The 19,777-nt window shown below is 37.3% G+C and overlaps 1 protein-coding gene across 1 annotated transcript; it reads left to right on the top strand.

The window, feature by feature from the left end:
• Positions 1 to 627: 627 nt before the first annotated feature.
• LOC141667418 (uncharacterized) lies at positions 628 to 1,029 on the top strand. The gene has a single exon (XM_074473948.1). The coding sequence runs from the start codon at positions 628 to 630 to the stop codon at positions 1,027 to 1,029; it is 402 nt and encodes a 133-aa protein (XP_074330049.1).
• The last annotated feature ends 18,748 nt before the right edge of the window (positions 1,030 to 19,777 follow it).

Below are 19,777 nucleotides of genomic sequence, written 5' to 3'. Positions count from 1 at the left end.
AGACTGTCATTCTACTGTGTATGGTGGACATTATGGTGGAGAGAAGACAACTGCCCGTATCCTTCAAGTAGGATTCTTCTGGCCTACCTTGTTTAAGGATGCTCATCAGTTCGTTTCGAGATGTGATCGCTGCCAATGTGTTGGAAATATATCCAAGAGAGATGAGATGCATCTTAATGTGATGCTCGAAGTTGAGATTTTTGATGTTTGGGGAATCAACTTCATGGGGCCATTTGTCTCATCCTGCAATAATCAGTATTTTCTGTTGGCGGTTGATTTTGTGTCTAAATGGGTCGAGGTGAAAGCATTACCAACCAATGATGCTAAGGTGGTGATTAACTTCCTTCATAAGCAGATATTCACACGTTTCGACATCCCAAGAGTCATAATCAGTGATGAGGGATTGCATTCCTGCAATCACAAGTTTATTACATTGATGGAGAAGTATCATGTGAATCATCGTATTACCATAACCTACCATCCTCAAACTAATGGGCAAGCTGAAGTGTCTAATCGGGAAATTAAACGTATCTTGTAGAAGGTGGTGAGTCAATTAAGAAATATTGGTCTTTGAAGCTAGATGAAGCTGTTTGGGCATATAGAACAACATTCAAGACTCCTCTTGGTATGTCTCCTTTCCAGTTGGTGTATGGGAAGGCGGTTCATTTGCCTGCGGAGTTAGAGCATAAAGCATATAAAGCTTTGAAGAAGCTAAATCTTGATATGGAAGCTGCTGGAGAGAAAAGAATGCTTCAACTAAATGAGCTCGAGGAGTTTCGACTACAGGCTTATGAGAATAACAAAGTGTACAATGAGAAAGTCAATAGATGGCATGATAGGAGATTAGTGTGCAAGTCTTTTGTGCCCGGTCAGAAGGTTTTATTGTACAAATCTCGTCTCCAACTTTTCCCTGGAAAACTTAAGTCGAGGTGGTCAGGGCCATTCATGGTAAAAAATGTGTTTTCACATGGAGCTGTGGAGATTTTTGATACGCATCTAGATCAAGCATTGAAGGTGAATGCACAGTGATTGAAGCATTACTATGGAGATACGGTGAGCCGCGAAGTGGTGAGCGCCGTTCTATCAACAACTTGATTCGAAGATTCACGTTAAGCTAGTGACATAAATCAAGCGCTTCATGAGAGGCAACCCATGTTTGTTGTCTTATAGGTTTGATAAGAAGAAAAAAAAGGAAAAAATTAGTTTTTCCAAAAGCACGGCGCGCTCGCGCCAGAAGCAGGGCAGCCGCGCGCGGTTGGCAGAAACATGATGCGCCCGCGAGGAGATGCAAGGCGGCCGCGCGGAGGTTCTGGAAAAAGAAAAAAATAGAAAAATCAGAAAAACAAAACAAAATAACCCAGCCCATTTTTAACCCTTTTCTACCCTAAACCTACCCTAATTCCTATTCCTAAACAATCCTACCCCCATCCCACCTCTATTCTATATACATACATCCTACATACATCTCTATCACATATATTCCAATTCCAAAACCCTAGTTTTTCAAATTCATTACTTACACACAAAATCTCTATTATTCTCATGGCACCCAAAAGATCGAGAGTCGTGGTGAGTAGCAGCTCTAGTGATTCGAGTGCTGGTGGAGCGGAAAACAGATTTTTTAATCTGGATGCTCAGGTTGAGTTTACGAGATTGTTGTCCAAATCAATTGCAAAAGAGAGGGGTTTCTTACACACTGCGAGAGATGTAAAGCTGTTGGAGATGATTACTGAGATGAGATGGAGAACTTTCTGCGAGGTACCCGCCGCAGTCCCGATGAGCATTGTTCGGGAGTTTTATGCGAATGCAAGGGCGGACATGAGGGTTTTCTGTGGTTCATGGCTTGACGGTGGATTACACACCAGAGGCTATTCGTCAGGTCATTAATTAACCCGGGAGAAAGCCGACGCAAGAGGACTAGGTGAGCAAGTCAAGGGAGGATTTTGATCTTGATCATATTGTGGCTGAGTTGTGTGTTCTGGGAACACAGTGAAAGTGTAAGAAGGGCATGAATGAGCCGCTCACTTTTCCGTCTGCATGCATGAATAGGTACGCTCGGGCATGGAATGCTTTTGTGTGTGCGAATATTATTCCTTATTCGCATCAACATGATGTTACTGTTTATCATGCTATTTTACTTAGGGGGATCTTGAATGAGAAGTATGTGGATCTCGGCCAGATGATATATCAGAAAATGTTATGATTTCTACAAAATAGGACATCGGGCGATTCCTTATGCCTCTATTGTGACGAAGCTTTTTGTTTCAGTTCGTGTCTGTTGGCGAAAGTTGGAGCAGTTGCAGATGCTGAGCGCTCCTATTGATAGCTCCATGATCTCAGTCATGCAGGAATGCTATGGTGGAAAAGCTGATGAGAAGGGTCTGGGTTACACTTATGACCATCTACCAGTAGGCCAGCCAGCCGATTAGACTTATGCTGGTGGATCTTCTCCGGCTAGGCGTGTAGTTTGGAGAGCCGCTCGTAGAGAGGCTAGTTCTTTGCGTGCTCAGCAGGAGGCAGGGAATGGTTCTGGGCTTGGCGATGCGCAGTTTCGGAGATTGGCCAGGCGCATGGATGCGATGCACGACATGCACAGTTGTTTTGCGGCCGACTTGACACAGGCTTTGGCCACTGCTTTCCGAGCCACTGGTGTTGAGATTGACTGGCCGGTGTTTGGTGCTGATTCTGTATATCCGCCACCTGATACTCCACCCGAGGAGGGTGATCTTTCTGATAACTAGGTATGCCTGAAATCTTTATTATTACCTTCAATGAGGACATTGAAAATTTTAAGTTTGGGGGTGATAATGTAAGGATTAGTTTGTGTGTGTCCATATAGATTCATATAGATTCATGTTGCATGTTTAGTAGTATTTCATTCATTTTTTTGCATGATTGTTCATATATGACATTATTATTTGCGTTTTTATGTGATTTCATATAGTTGCATATGCATGCATCTAACATGATCTCTTAGGTTGAGCTATTTCTAATTGATAAGTTGATGTTAATTTGAGTGTGGTGATGAAGAATAGAGGGTTGTTTAAGTCTAATAAATTGATTTGCATGCCGGAAAAAAAAATTCACAAATCTTATAGGTTGCTTTTGAACTAGATCATGATCATATTTATTTATTTGTTGAGATTTAATAACTTGTTTATATCTAGAATTTGTGGTATTCTCATAATGGTAAATGAACACTGAATTTTAATCTGGAGAAAAACTTGGATTTCATTGCTAGTTATGAATAAGGCTAGGCGTCAATTGGCTAGTAGACGGCTCATATTTTTATGAGTAGTCTAGGGTTGAATGAGATGGAGCGAAACGCACTCATTCAGAATTTGTTCAAAAAAAAAGAAAAAAAAGTATGTGTTTATGCATAATTGATCAAGAGTGAGCACTTTAATACTCAAGTTATTAAGTTCTAGGGGACTTTGTGTCTAGTGATCTAAGGCTTTGATAGTCTGAGATCCGCTAACCTAACGCTCGCTACATGGGTATTATTGTATAAGTCTTGTGGGACCTCACTCATTGCAAGGTCAAATAAGCATCTTTGTTATGTGTTCAATAATAGCGTAAATCCTTGTATAACTCTAGTAGAAAGGAGGTGTTGTGAGTCATTATGCGTTTAATGTCTATTATGTTTATAATGTAATAACCCCAATTTTTGGAAATTTTGGAGACCTTGATGAATAGTAACTTTTGCTAATATTGCTGATTAATAAAAATTATCAAACCACGCTATATAAGAGTACTGTTATGGAAATTCTAAGATCGTATTAGTATTCCATAAAGTAAATGAGTGTAGTAAATGAGTGTATGTAAAGGTCGTTAGAATTCGAATCCGGACAATTTGATTTTTCATGAAAATCCACCAGATACTGAAAGAATTAAGTATAAGGTAACATGATTTAAATGATTTAAATTCAAGGATTATAAGAGAGGATCATTAAAGGAGTATAAAATATTAAGGAAGGTTTAGGGAAGCCCAAGTAATAAGATCCCTGATATGATCCCCTAAATTATTAACCGGAACGAGAGTTAAGAGAACCGTAAAATAAATAAGCGACCAAGAACCAAGCTTGTACAAGAATCCAAGGGATTATGACATCATCAAACCACAAGATAAAGACATGTGGTAAATTGATGACATAAGGAGGGTGATGTAAGCAAGGTTAGTAGATATTTTGCTTAGGTTGAATTGTGGCCAGACAAAGTTAACCAAAGCTTACATCCACCACACAATTAATCAAAGACAAACAAGAAGCATTTCCATTTCTCATTTCTTCAATATTGCTCTCAGCCAAAACAATACCAGCAACTTCAAACTGCTATATCTCCTTCAATACTCACTCAAATATTATGTTCTATAGCTCTTTGGAAAGGTATTGAGATGGCCTACAACTCGTTTTCACAGATATCGTCCAAATAAGCATGGTAAGACCCTCATTTTTTATAATTCTTTCAATTGGACATTAGAAACTTCAAAACCCAACTTTGTATTTTCTTGATTGTTTGTGAGATCCAAGCTTGTATAAGGATTAATCAAGGTTTTAATGCTTCCTAGCAACTTCCCCCTCACAAATAAAGGTATAAAACTTCTGAACCTTTAAGTACTAAGTTTGTTTTCTTGAATTTTGGGATGGTTTGGATGGATGATTATTTGTTTGAATGATTAAGTTTGAATTAATCTTTGATTGCTAAGTAGATTAGTTAATTATTGAGATGGTATAATATTGAATTGGATTGAGGATCTTGAGCTTGTTTTGGCTAAGATCAGTAGCCTAGGTTTGAATCTTGAAGTTGTGGATGGATTGTAGTTGGAAGGGATTGATTTGGAGTCGTAAAAATATTGGAAATCGCTAAGTTCTAGCCGTCATAATGCCTGATTTTCCTTACCTATTTATGTGCTTAACTTTAGGACCCGTGAACTCACTGTAAGCTTCTGACCTTTGCCATGTTTAGATAGTTCATGTTACGAGCTTCATTTTGATATATTGTTCGCCTAAATCTGTTATTTCCTAACAATACAACAAGAATTACAGAAGGGGTGGGGGTTGAATATAATTCTGGCTTCTTTTTGAGATTTATAAAAATGTTCTACCTCAATATATATAAGTGTTTTGATTTGCAAATTGCGGAATGAAAGAATTAAGTAAATCAAACACAAAGTAATAAAAATATAAGTCTTTAAAACTTTCCGGTGGATTTGAATGTATCCACCAGAGATATATATATATCGATTTGAGAACTCTGTGAAGCTCAAATTGGCTCACAGCTGCTTTACAAGTGAACAAACAAACTATAGAGAAATTCTTGACAAGTACAACTTTTTCTATTTCTCTTCTAAAAGTGTTTGCTTAGTTATTTGTTCTACTAGCTACACTTGGTTTATATATCACCAAGTTCACATGGTAATAAGACAGGATAATTAAACAAAACCAATCATTTCTAACTCCATGCTGCTTCATTACTCTATTCGAGCATCTTTGAAAATCTTCATAACTTGCATAGAAATGGTAATGCTTCTTTGTTCTCAATTTCCTGCTAAACAAGTTGCCACATTCCTTTTACAGACACCCAACGCATGTGACGGTGTTGTCACTGTCAATAGATATTTTGAATTGATCATCCGTCGGGTACATGCTTGTTATCTGTAGGGTGGCTTTGTTGATCATCCATCGGGTAGCTTTGTTGACCATCCGTAGGGTAGCTATTTGACACTTGACTCCATTTCATTTATGCAGAATTACAAGACATCTCATATTTATAATTAATCAACCTATTTTACATATCTACTAGTAGTCAACATGACTCATATGCTACTACAGAATCTACACAAAGTTGTTTGCAGAAATGTGCTACAATACTTATTGTTACATAAGCTACTCACTCGATGGATATCAAATCATCATCCATCGGAACTATATTGAATCATCCATCGGGACTATATTTGATCATCCGCCGAGTGCTACAAAATTTACTAAGCTAAATCTACTAAGGTGTTTTGTATAATTTATCATCAAGTTCATAACATATTCCTAACAATCTCCCCCAATTTTTGTCTACTGGAATTGTAGCCATAAATTAAGAGAAACTTGATGATAACAAAACACTTCTAGGAATACAGATTGAAAATAGTAGATAAAACTGAGAAGTGCTGCAATATTTATTGAAAATTAAACAATACAAATTATACAAAGAATAGCTTACAATCATTATCAAGGTGCTCCTCTAATCTGAGCATGTAAGGCTATTTCCTTGACTGTCTAGGTTTCTTCCCAAGCCTCCTGTTATTCTCTTCAATCTGGTTCTGGAGTTGTCTGTGGAATTCAAGTTCATCAGCTTCTGAGAGATCTTGCATTCCTTGCATTTCCAATAGAGTCTCATTGCTAGAGATACTAAATTGGTCCTCAAATCTGAAAAATCTTCTAACTCCCTTTTCATCCATGAATTCCATCAACCAATAAGGCCTCAAATGCACTATCTTTCTTGTGAAGGGAATAGATAGAGTTTTTGGAAGTGCATCTTTGGCTCTATTACTCCTCAGCTCCTCAATCTTCTTTAGAACTAATCTTCTAGCAGTAACATGATATCTAAAGTTCTTTTTGAATGATCAGTAGATCTTTATTAGAACAGATTGGCTTTCTAGGAGGATCCTGTGAAGTGGCCATATGATCTCTTTTCCTCCCTTGTATTTGAATACCAGTCTTTCAGTGAGAAGTCTGTGAGCATCAATTCCTCTAACTTCTTCCAATTCATCTAAGTGGAGGTTAATGTCAGAAAACTCTTTAATATCATAGATGTACATCATATCTCCTTTGTTGACTGTGGATTTAGATTTGACTAGGGTCTTGGATTTGAGAATCATTGGATTCACTTTCTTGCTAGCTCTTGTCTTTGTCTTCTTTTTCTTGAAGATAGGTAAATTTAGCTCAGGAATTGGCAAACTATCCCAGTCTACTGGCTCATCCTTAGGTACAATTGGCTCACCATGAATATTCCTTGTTGGATCAACCACCTTGAATTCTTCAAATACCACTGAGGGTTTTATTGTCTGAGTTGTAGTTGTAGGCTTTTTGGGAATTTGGTCTTCCTTTTCCTCATCATTAAAGTTCAATTTCCTCTTGGAATGGAGTTTGTATCTGAATTTTCTTTTCAGCTGTGGTTCTTCTTGCACTTTTTGATCCTTAGGTTCAACAATTACAGTTGGTTGTACAGGAAATTCTGTTGTGGTTTTTACAGCTTGAAGTTTGGCCAAGATAGCAGCTTGCTTCTTCTTTTGTTTAAGCTTTTTAGCATCCAGAGTAGCTTGCTTCTTTTCTTGCCTGATTCTTTCTTTCTCTCCCTTCTTAGCTTCCACAAACATGGGGTATCTAGCCACCACACAAATTTCCTTACCATTTCTGTAAATCTTGGCTAATCATCTTTTGAGTGCTGAATCAGCTGGATCTTTGTAGAAGGGAATTGACCTAGCCAACAGTTTCTTCTCATCTGGCCTACGGATCTTTGTAGAAGCAATTTTTTCCATAATTACTTTACTGACTTGGATGTTTAGCACTTTCTGCTCCCCCTCACTCCTTGATCCCTCTTGACTGATTGGGATAATAGCACTTTCTTTCTCCCCCTTTTTATCATCAGCAAGTTGAGTAGAGGAAGAGGTTTGTGCTGCCACTAGCTTTTGGAGCAAGTCTCTTTGCTATGCTTGATGTAGATGTATAGCTGTTAGAGAGGCTTCCATAGCAGTCATTCTTTTATCCAAGGAATCCACCTTGGTTGCAAGATCAGTATTCTTCCTTAGCTGCCTTTTAATATCAATCATTGTGGCTTCTAGAAGTTTGGCATCTAATCTTTCAGAAATATCCTTCTTGATTGATCTCCGTCTTAATAGAAGTGATATCCTGGTTATGTTGGAGGCCTTGGATTTGATGTAGTTGCAGAGAATTTAGATGTGCCTGTAAGAGCTGCCTGGTGCCTGCATCTGTGGTAGATTGAATTGTTAGTGTATACTGAAAATATTTATTTGAAGTATGTACATTTATTTCTGGCCAGTTTATTTGAGAATCATTTGAATGTTTACATGTTGTCTAATATTATATATTGTGAACAATCTAGTATCAAATGGGATACAGAATATTAGATTGTTAAATACGGTTATATAATATAATAAGGTTCACAGCACAGGTGGTGTTGGGCAATCCACTGGTATGGCTGTAGTATTATTTAGATTAGTTTATATTGACTAATAAATAATACTAGTATACTTTGTGTATATTGAACATGATCAAATTTAGAATTGTTCCCTTAATACTGATTAAGAAGGAGAACTAAGATTCTATGTTATTTTTAATGCTTAGGTTCTTAATCCGGAAATAGTAATTGACACGTGTATATTATTTACATGCTTTGATTTATATATGAAATAATTCTTTTGAATTATATCATTATATTTTGGGTGATGGAACTATATACATGGTAGATATTATTTATTGAAGGAATCCATGTCCTGATAATATTCGGGTTAATGATGTCCCCTTGAAAGCTCAAAAAGATTTAATTATGTGAAACCCTGCAGGTGGAATTTATTCTGGCATAATTAAATAAAGGTTGAGTGGATGATCAAGGATAAAAGATATTAATTAAATAAATTATCAGTAATTTATTTAATTAATGGACATATGATATTTTAAACATGGGGAATTTAATAAGCAAATAATATTGGAACCGAATTAATTAAATTACGGTATTAGGAAAGGTAGTGCAAATATTAATTCTTTAGTGGATTGAATTAATATTTAATTACATTGGGCTAGGCTCAAGATGTAATTAGAAGGCCCAACCTAATTATCCATGGTCCCTATTGTAGCCTATATATATTCTTATTCTCTTCTTGCTTGGAATTGTGTGAAAACATATTGTAGCCACCAAGGAGCAAGAAGAGAGGATAACTTGAGAAGACGGAGGCCACACTTCGCTCAAGGGAATTTGGGAATACAATAGAAGAGCGTGGAATCAACCATTAACAAGGTAATCCTCTTTTCGTAATCTTTATCGTAAAACATAGTAACACCCTAAGTCCGTGATTCCCAACAATTGGTATCAGAGCCTGGTAATGGGTTCTACGTTTTATGATATAATGTCCATGTCGTAATTATATATGCGTGTATATAGTGTTTTGCTTGTATTGGTTTTGATGCAAGTTGTTAATCCACTGTTATGGCCATGTATATTTTAATTATGTGTTTGGATCTCACGTGGTTTAATCGTGGTTAATTTTTGTTTTGGTTTCCACGTGGTTTAATCGTGGTTGTAATTTACACGAGGGTTGATCGTGTTAGAATAGATTTTACAAAATTAGTTTTGTATTAGATCTATTTTTTTTGTAATTGTTCCGGGTATTTTGTAATAGTTATGTGCGATTGGAAATTAATTCCGGTAGTTTTTTGTTCCGCTGTGCGATTACAAGGGGCTGCTGTTGATGTTTGGATCGAACAAAATTAAAACAAAACTCACAGAAAAGCAACAGGCGCGCGCGTGCTGCGGCCGTTGCGGCAGCTGGGACGCTGGGGCTGCTGCAGCTGGGACTGCTGGGGCTGCTGGGGCTGTTGCGGCAGCTGGGACTGCTGGGGCAGCCCCGGGGCTGCTGGGGCTGCCGGGGCTGCTGGGGCTGCTGGGGGCGTCGGGGCGCGCTTGGGGCAGATTTTGTTTTGAGAGCTAGATTTTTTTTCAAAGGCCATAATAGTGGAAAATTTATTTTAATTTTTTCCATTAAATTTTAATTATTGCTTTAATTTATTGATTATGTGTGTCGTTAATTATGTGTGTAATTCTTTTAAAATTGCATGTTTAACTTAATTAGGACGACATGGACATAAAATTTATTTATTGCTTTTATTAAATGTTATATGTTGCTAAATTTATGTGTGTATTTTGAATGCATGATTAGACATAATTATAACAACATAGGGCCCCATTTAATTTTAAAATTCCTCAATTTTAATAAAAAAAATCTAAGTGGGAGAGGGAATTAATATGAAATTAAATCTCATGGTCTCCATTATTGGTTGTAGGTAATTTAACATAAAGACGAATATAAATTATATATACGTCACCCATCATGGCATGTAATTTGTGGTGTCTAGAATGTTATAGAAATTACTAGAACAAACTTCTTAAATTAATAAATTTTGAAAGGAATAAATACGGATTTTCTTTATTTCTGATTTGGGGCGATTTTGTCAAAAACGGGTTCATCGAACTTGTAAGGCTGTGGGTTTTAAGCGAGACCGATGTGACTCCTCCACTACCTGGAAATCAAACCATTGATGAATATTGAATTGAAGTATTCTATTCAAGGCAAAATTACGAATATTGGAAGGTATACACGCCACCCATCGTGGCGTACCAAGTTCCATAGATTTCGAATAATTTAAGATTTGATGATGGTATACACTTAGCTATGAAAAATAATATAGTCCACCCCAACGTGGCATATTGTTTAGTAATAAGACCGAAGTAACATTTAAACAAAATTAGATGGTATACATGTCACATATCGTGGCGTACCAGAAGTTTATGGTGTTTAGATGTTAGTGCATTAAATTTTAATAATTTGGATCTTAATAATTAATGCACCCTTATTTATGTGATGTTTTTATGCATGATTCTCAGGATAAAATGGGCTTTAATCCACTATTCACCATACTTAAGGATAACAAACTTACCGGACCTAACTATATTGAATAGAAACGAAATTTGGACATTGTGTTGACTACTGAGGAGTACAAGTTTTGCACTTATGAACCCAAGCCTGAACAGCCTGCTGCTGATGCTCCTGAAGATGAGAAAGAGTATTATAAACGGTGGATTAAGGCTGATGAGATGTCACGATATTACATTCTGGCAGCAATGTCGGGTGTTTTGCAGCATCAACATCAGTCTATGGCCACTGCTTCGGATATGCTCTTTAATCTCAAGGAACTTTTTGGAGATCAGAATAGGGATGCTAGGCAAGTAGCCATGAAGGCTTTAATGAACACTCAGATGGCTGAAGGTACACCTGTAAGGGATCATGTTCTCAAGATAATGTCGCATCTGAATGAGATAGAGATCCTTGGTGCTGAACTTGACGGGGAAACCCAGATTGACATTATCCTTATGAGCTTGTCCAAGAGTTTTGAGCAGTTCCGCTTGAATTACAATATGAACAAGAGGCAGTATAGTCTCATGGAACTGCTGACAGAACTTCAGGCAGCTGAAGGATTATTTCGGTAGAGTGTTCAAGTGAATGTGGCTGAGAAAGGTTCTTTCTCTAAGTCGAAAGGTATTAAGAAGAAGAAAAAGGCTCAGACACAGAAAGCTGTGAAGGCAGTGGGAGTTCAGGGTGGTGTGAAAAAGCCTAAGGGAAAGTGCTTCAGATGCAAACAGTCAGGTAACTGGAAACAGGATTGTCCTCTTCCTAAGAAGACAAACAATACCGGTATGTCTCTTTCTCTAGTTACAGTAACATTTATAGCGGCTATATCTACGAGCACTTGGTGTGTAGATACAGGAGCCACTGATCATGTTTGTAATTCTATGCAGGGGTTCCAACTATCCAGAATGCTTAGAGATGGTGAGATATACGTGTTCATGGGAGATGCTACGAAAGTAGCAGTAGTTACAGTAGGAGTTATTCATTTATCTTTTGGTTCTGATAGGATTTTGGTTTTGAACAATTGTCTTTATGTACCTTCTTTTAGAAGGAATTTAATTTTGGTTTCTAAACTTGCTTTGGATGGTTATAATGTTTGTTTGGATCGTAATGTTTCTATTATGATGAATAAACGAATTATATGTTCTGGTACATTGCAAGACAATTTGTATATAATTAATCCTAGTCAACCTGCACTGCAACTGCAATTTAGGGAATTGAACAACACATCTTCTAACTCTACTAAAAGAAAGGAACCTTCTAGTTTGAACCAAACATATCTTTAGAACTTGAGATTAGGTCATATTAACTTGAGGAGGATTCAAAGACTGGTAGTAGACGGACCATTAAGCTCATTGGCAGTGGAGCCATTTCCAGTTTGTGAATCCTGCTTGGAAGGTAAAATGACTAATAGGCCTTTCAAGGCAAAAGGGAATAGAGCCAAACAACTGTTAGAATTGGTTCACTCTGATTTATGTGGACCCATGAATATCCAAGCAAGAGGTGGTTATGAATATTTTGTCATTTTCATTGATGATTATTCTAGATATGGGTACGTTTATTTGTTGCACCGTAAGTCTGAGTGCTTTGATAAGTTCAAAGAGTACAAAGCGAAAACGGAGAAGCGACTTAATAAAAGTATCAAGTCACTACGATCAGATCGTGGTGGCGAATACTTGCTTGGAGAATTTAGGGAATATTTATCAGAAAATGGGATAGAATCCCAGTTAACTGCACCAGGCACACCCCAGCAGAACGGTGTAGCAGAGAGAAGGAACCAGACTCTTTTACAGAGTGTTAGATCGATGATGAGTTATTCGGATTTACCCAAGTCGTTTTAGGGACATGCCTTAGAGACATTAGCTTATCTTCTGAACTTAGTACCTTCTAAGTCGGTTCCTAAAACCCCCTTAGAATTGTGGACCAGGGATAAACCGAGTCTAAGACATATTCGAATATGGTGTTGTCCAGCACATGTGCTGAACAAGAACGCGACTAAGTTAGAATCTCGTACTGAAGTAAGGTTATTTGTAGGCTACCCCATGGGAATGAAAGGATATTTATTTTATAGTCCGAAGAATCGGGATGTCATTATTAGCACCAATGCAAGATTCTTAGAGGAGGAATATATAATGAATCACAAACCCATGAGTACTGTCGTTTTAGAGGAACTAGTGAGAGGGACAAATAATACCCATGAAGTTGTAGTACAAGTAGAACAACCACAACATAATGTACAACCTGTCACTAATACCGCACCAGTGCCTCGTCGTAGTGGGAGGGTTGTTCAACAGCCTGATAGATTCATGTTTTTGGGTGAGTCTTCAGACTTGGTCTCTAGTGAACATGATGATGATCCCCGTACATACGAAGAGGCAGCACAAGACAAAAATGCAGATCTTTGGCAAAAGACGATGAAATCTGAGATAGAATCAATGTATTCTAATCAGGTCTGGGAGCTCGTGGAACCACCCAAAGGTATAAAACCTATTGGATGTAAGTGGATCTACAAGAAAAAGAGGGGATTAGATAAAAAGGTGAAAGCCTGGAAAGCAAGACTTGTTGCGAAAGGGTATACTCAGAAAGAAGGTATCGATTATGAGGAAACTTTTTCACCGGTAGTCATGCTTAAGTCAATCCGTATTCTTTTATCTATAGCAGCTCATCTCGATTATGAGATTTGGCAAATGGATGTCAAGACAGCTTTTCTTAATGGAAGTCTTGAAGAAACCATCTATATGCAGCAACCAAAAGGATTCATTAAGGAAGGCCAAGAGCATCTGGTATGTAAGCTTAAGAGGTCTATTTATGGACTTAAACAAGCTTCTAGAGACTGGAATATTCGTTTTGATCAGGCAGACCAGTCATATGGATTTGATCAAAGTCCAAGCGAATCGTGCGTGTATAAGAGAAGTGAAGGTAATGCAGTGGTTTTTCTAGTACTATATGTAGATGATATTTTACTCATTGGAAACAATGTTGAGATGTTGTCATCAGTAAAGGCATGGTTGTTCAAACAATTTGACATGAAGGACTTAGGTGAAGCGGCATACATCCTTGGGATCAAAGTTATAAGGGATCGCAAGAAAAGGATGTTGGCTTTATCTCAAGAGCCCTACATTGATGAAGTATTAGCTCGTTTTAACATGCAGAACTCCAAGAAAGGTTTTCTACCTTTTAAGCATGGAGTTGCTCTATCTAAAAAGCAGTGTCCTTCGACACCTAAGGATATAGAGAGAATGAAAGTAGTTCCTTATGCTTCAGCATGTGGAAGCTTAATGTATGCTATGTTATGTACGAGGCCTGACATCTGCTTTGCTGTAGGCATGGTTAGTAGATATCAGTCGAACCCAGGTCAGGAACATTGGAGTGCAGTAAAAACTATACTCAAGTACTTGAGAAGGACTAAGGAGTATATGTTAATTTACAAGGCCTCAGATCTATTTCCTTTGGGATATACTGATTCAGATTTCCAATCAGATAGGGATAAGAGGAAATCAACCTCAGGATATATTTTTACTTTGGGAGGTGGAGCCGTTATATGGAGGAGTGTAAAGCAGAAATGCATTGCAGACTCCACCATGGAGGCAGAGTACGTGGCGGCCTCTGAGGCTGCCAAGGAGGCTGTATGGTTCAGGAACTTCCTTTTGGACTTAGATGTGGTACCTAATTTGCCTAGGAGCTTGACGGTGTATTGTGATAACACTGGTGCTGTGGCAATTTCAAAGGAACCGCGAGACCACAAAACAGCTAAACATATTGAACGTAAGTATCATCTCATACGAGGAATCATAAAGCGAGGGGATATAGTTGTGGCTCACATATCATCAGAAGACAACCGAGCAGATCCTTTGACAAAGAGCTTGCCAACCAAGGTTTTTGACAAGCATGTGGAAGCGATAGGAGTTAGATGGATGGACACATAGATTTTTATGTAATAGTGGATTAAATAAACCCTGATGTACACATAGAATATTTTGAGTATAAGTGGGAGATTGTTAGTGTATACTGAAAATATTTATTTGAAGTATGTACATTTATTTCTGGCCAGTTTATTTGAGAATCATTTGAATGTTTACATGTTGTCTAATATTATATATTGGGAACAATCTAGTATCAAATGGGATACAGAATATTAGATTGTTAAATACGGTTATATAATATAATAAGGTTCACAGCACAGGTGGTGTTGGACAATCCACTGGTATGGCTGTAGTATTATTTAGATTAGTTTATATTGACTAATAAATAATACTAGTATACTTTATGTATATTGAACAGGATCAAATTTAGAATTGTTCTCTTAATACTGATTAAGAAGGAGAACTAAGATTCTATGTTATTATTAATGCTTAGGTTCTTAATTCGGAAATAGTAATTGACACGTGTATATTATTTACATGCTTTGATTTATATATGAAATAATTCTTTTGAATTATATCATTATATTTTGGGTGATGGAATTATATACATGTTGGATATTATTTATTGAAGGAATCCATGTCCTGATAATATTCGGGTTAATGATATCCCCTTGAAAGCTCAAAAAGATTTAATTATGTGAAACCCTGCAGGTGGAATTTATTCTGGCATAATTAAATAAAGGTTGAGTGGATGATCAAGGATAAAAGATATTAATTAAATAAATTATCAGTAATTTATTTAATTAATGGACATATGATATTTTAAACATGGGGAATTTAATAAGCAAATAATATTGGAACCGAATTAATTAAATTACGGTATTAGGAAAGGTAGTGCAAATATTAATTCTTTAGTGGATTGAATTAATATTTAATTACATTGGGCTAGGCTCAAGATGTAATTAGAAGGCCCAACCTAATTATCCATGGTCCCTATTGTAGCCTATATATATTCTTATTCTCTTCTTGCTTGGTGTGTGAAAACATATTGTAGCCACCAAGGAGCAAGAAGAGAGGATAACTTGAGAAGACGGAGGCCACACTTCGCTCAAGGGAATTTGGGAATACAATAGAAGAGCGTGGAATCAACCATTAACAAGGTAATCCTCTTTTCGTAATCTTTATCATAAAACGTAGTAACACCCTAAGTCTGTGGTTCCCAACATGAATAGCATTGTGTACTTCTTGAATTTGATGAATGAGAGTGACCTTAAAATGTTGAAGATCACAGTCCTTGGAGAATGCCCATGAAGGAAGGCCAGAACTAGAGCTGGTGCCTGCTTCTCCCCCTATGTCCATGAGCTCCTCATTTTCACCATCATCTCCAAAAGAAATCAGCAGATTCCCCAGTCCCATAGTCAACATCATCATCAGCTCTAGGTGGCATAGCTGTGTTGGCATCCTTAGCACTTTACATTGACTGGGTGGTGTGCACCAAGTTCAGCATTTTTTATGCATTTTCATTGCCCTATCCAGCTAAAATTTGATATGCTAGAACAGGATGAGTAAATGCCTCAGCATCCAAGGAGATGGAACTTATAACAGCTTGATTTTGCTGAGATAGTTTTTCTATGTCTGCATCATTGGCATTCATCGACTCACTAGCAATGATGTCCATCCTTATTCTCCTGTACCTGCATTTCTCTCAATTTCTCTCTCTTTTTGCATCAAGGGCTCCCCTTGGCTCCCCACCCTCACACCCTCACCTTCACCATCTAAGGTGGGACTCCTCTCACTCACTTTTGCCAGTCCTGAAGAAATGGACTGCATTTGTTCACTCTTTTTCTCTCCTTTTTCCTGGGAGCAACACAGACTCTCACTCAATTCATTCCCTTCCCTCAGTTCTATGAGTGATTGTATTACTACTAAGTCTTCTGCACTTGTGAGAATTGAAGAAATTTTAAGTTGTGCAGAGTCACCCGACGGATGAGGAATATCCATCGGGATAGTAGTTTGGCTATCCGACGAATGACTGCTGTTAGGCTTATCCGTCGGGATACAATCACTACTCGATGGATGATTAATATCCATCGGGATAGAAGAAATAAATGAGTTTGGAGTGGAGAATATTGTAGGCTCTGTGCAGATTGATGATAATTTAGGCACAAAAATTTCAACAGTCTCAGAAAGAAATGGCAAGCCAGCCAACAAATCATCTAAAAGATGATGCTCACTTGCTTGGATTTTTGGCTTCTCCAAGAGAGTTAAAGATGGAGAATTTGGAAGTGATGTATTTATCATGTCAACATCCAGTGAGTGTGTGGGAGAATTTGGTGTATCAGGTGCTTCAATTATAAGAGATTTTGGTTGTGACTCCACATTTATTGGAGCCACATCAATCTGATTTTGAGATGGTGTAGTGACTGGGTCTTTAGCACCAGTTTGCACTGTGTGTGTGCCATGTGCATCCCCAAGGGTTTTTGATCTTTTCTTTCTAGCATAAGTTTATGGTGAGCTGGTGTCCCTACCCCTTTTGGCCTGTGCTCCTGGTTGGGAGCTTGTTTCAATAGTGACATCCTTTTGGAAGGATAAAACTAGTAATGAGTTGATTTCCTTATTAACAACCACAGTTTGTTGGGAAACTGTGGTGTGGCTAGGTTTGGGTACACTCTTCTCTCCAGCCTTATCCTTAGGGTTTATTTAATTTTCACCCTGTCCCTCACCTTTCTTACCCTGCTTCACACTCCCCTCTTTTTGCTTAGTAGATTTTGCAACTGGTTTCTTTTGAAAGAAACCAGAGGGGGCTTTCTTAGATTTGGATTTAGAAGTTTGTGATTTAGTAGCTTGGATAGACATCTGTTTGGTCATTGAAACATATGTCATTGCTATATTTAAAGGCAAAGAAATGTGTGAGGTTGGAAGAGTAGAGACAGTAGAAATTACCTCACTTACCTAAGGTCCCTCCATTACTGGAAAATAGAAGAGGAAAACCTCTTTGTGGTGGTCAACTCTATTAAGATCTGCAATTGTTCTTCTTTCTTGAACCCAACAATTCAGCTTGTTGGTTGGGTTCTCAATCACAATATTCTCAATGAGATGGTTAGAAAGCATCATGAAAAATCTAGCATAATAGACACTTTTACCTCTCTTATTGAGTTCTCCTAACTTAAAGCCTAACTCAAACAAAACCAAGTCAATGAAATTGAAATACTTATCAGTAACTAGCATGTAAAGCATGTTAAACATGGATATGTTGATAGAGTCAAAGTTGCTAATTTTACCAGAAAACACTTTAGTTACCACATCACACAGATAACTCCATTTTTTCCTAAGACCCAGCCTTCTAATTTCACTTAATTTAGAGGTAGTAAGTGCATAACCCATGGAGTTTAGCATGTTAACAATATTAGTGTCTGTGTGTGGAGCAGTAAAAGTATTATCAGGAATTCTTAAGCATGCTTTGATAATATCACTGTTAATATAAAATTGCTTACCTTTATGAGTGAATGTAATGGTCTTATCAGTTGAGTTGTACACTGCATTTGTCCATATCTCCTCTACAACCTCACAGTAGATGGTGGGAGATTCCAATATAGCATAGTTGAGTTTGCAGCCTTTCACAAAATCCATCATTTTATGGTAACTTCCAGACTGTTGAATCTCCTTGTTCACTAGAGCTGTGAAGTTTTTCTTTTCATATATGTACCCAGTTTGAGATGATTTTGACAACTGGTGCCATTGTTAGAGATAGAAATTTGCAGAGAGAGTGATTTCTTTTGAGGAAGAAAGAAGTTAGAGCAATTGAATATTGAGAATGATAAAAGAATAGAGTGAAAATGAGTTTAGCTTTTATACTATCTCAGAAATAAACTGAAAAAAATAATAAAGTAAAATAAAATGACCAATAAAAATTGTCCAAAATAGCCGTTTAAAAATGAACAAACTGTAAAAATTCCTTTAATTATACGTCATGTTATGCTTACAAACTATAAGTATACCCGATGGATAATGTTCAGAAATTTAACGGCTAGGATTGAGGCAATTCGACGGATGAGGATAAATCAGTTATCCGTCGAGTTATAAAATATTTCAGATAAATAATTGATTTTTATTAACAATTAATATTTCGACGGATTATCAAACTCGATGGATAATAATCATCCGTCGGGATGCAAATTTTGACTTAGCCAAAATTTCATCCAATGCAGAAAAATCAATTAAATTTCTTGCTGCATAACAACTAGCAAAATATCTGAAATGATTCAAGAATAATTAAGCATACCTAACTGATAAGTGGCATTTTATACCACTTAGAACGTCTTAAAATGGCTTAAATTGGTGTCTTGAAATCAAGTATTTTGTGTATTTGATGTGTTTTTCTAGTGTTTATGCATTTTAGGGTATTAGTTGCATTTCGGGGGAGGAATCATCAAGAATAAGCCTTGGCATGTGTTCACCATTGCGAGAGGAAAGGAACGGGCAGATTACGGCGAAGAAATGGAGCAAACTTAGATTTTTTCCAGTGAAGGACTGCGCGCCCGCGCAGCTATGCTGAGCGGCCGCGCAGCAACCTGCGCGCCCGCGCAGCTATGCTGAGCGGCCGCGCAGGGTCGGGAATTTTGCTGAATTATTTTAGACTTCTACTTCTATTTGGTTTCCAATTTCTATGTAATCTGAGTTTTATGGGACTATTATATAAGTAGATTTGAGACGTTTTCACAGAGGGGGATGAAGAAGAAGAAGATTGTGTTTTACGCAAGAAGCGAAGGGGATACCAAGGAGAAGACCTAGAAGCACAGAACAACTCCGAAAAAGAAGATCTTGTTTTCAACTTGTGATTCTTTGAATTAGTTGTAACTTTGGATGCTCGTTTTCGTTCTTGTTGAACCTAGATCTCGTTTATTCGTACTTTGATTATTATTTAGTTTATTAAAATCTTATTTATACCATGCTTTCATTGGAACCCATGGTGATGATGAGTTCGATTATGGGCTAATCGTTGTCATGGGATTCTAGCGGATTTACTTATGGATTTCAATAATTAATTGTTTTGATATCTTGGTGTGTGGTGATTGTATGATATCCTAGTATGGTTGTGCTTATTCGTCTTATGTGTGTAGCTAACATATAAGATAGCGTGTTAATCTCTATTGAAGCGACAGTGAATATAGAGGTTTAGAACTTGCCATGCTAGCATAGGTTCATGTATGTGTATGCATGA

The sequence above is a fragment of the Apium graveolens genome, chromosome 1 (assembly GCF_009905375.1).
Source record: "Apium graveolens cultivar Ventura chromosome 1, ASM990537v1, whole genome shotgun sequence".
Classification (NCBI taxonomy): domain Eukaryota; kingdom Viridiplantae; phylum Streptophyta; class Magnoliopsida; order Apiales; family Apiaceae; genus Apium; species Apium graveolens.
The sequence above is the reverse complement of the archived record's forward strand: the minus strand, read 5'-3'. Positions and strand labels throughout refer to the sequence as shown.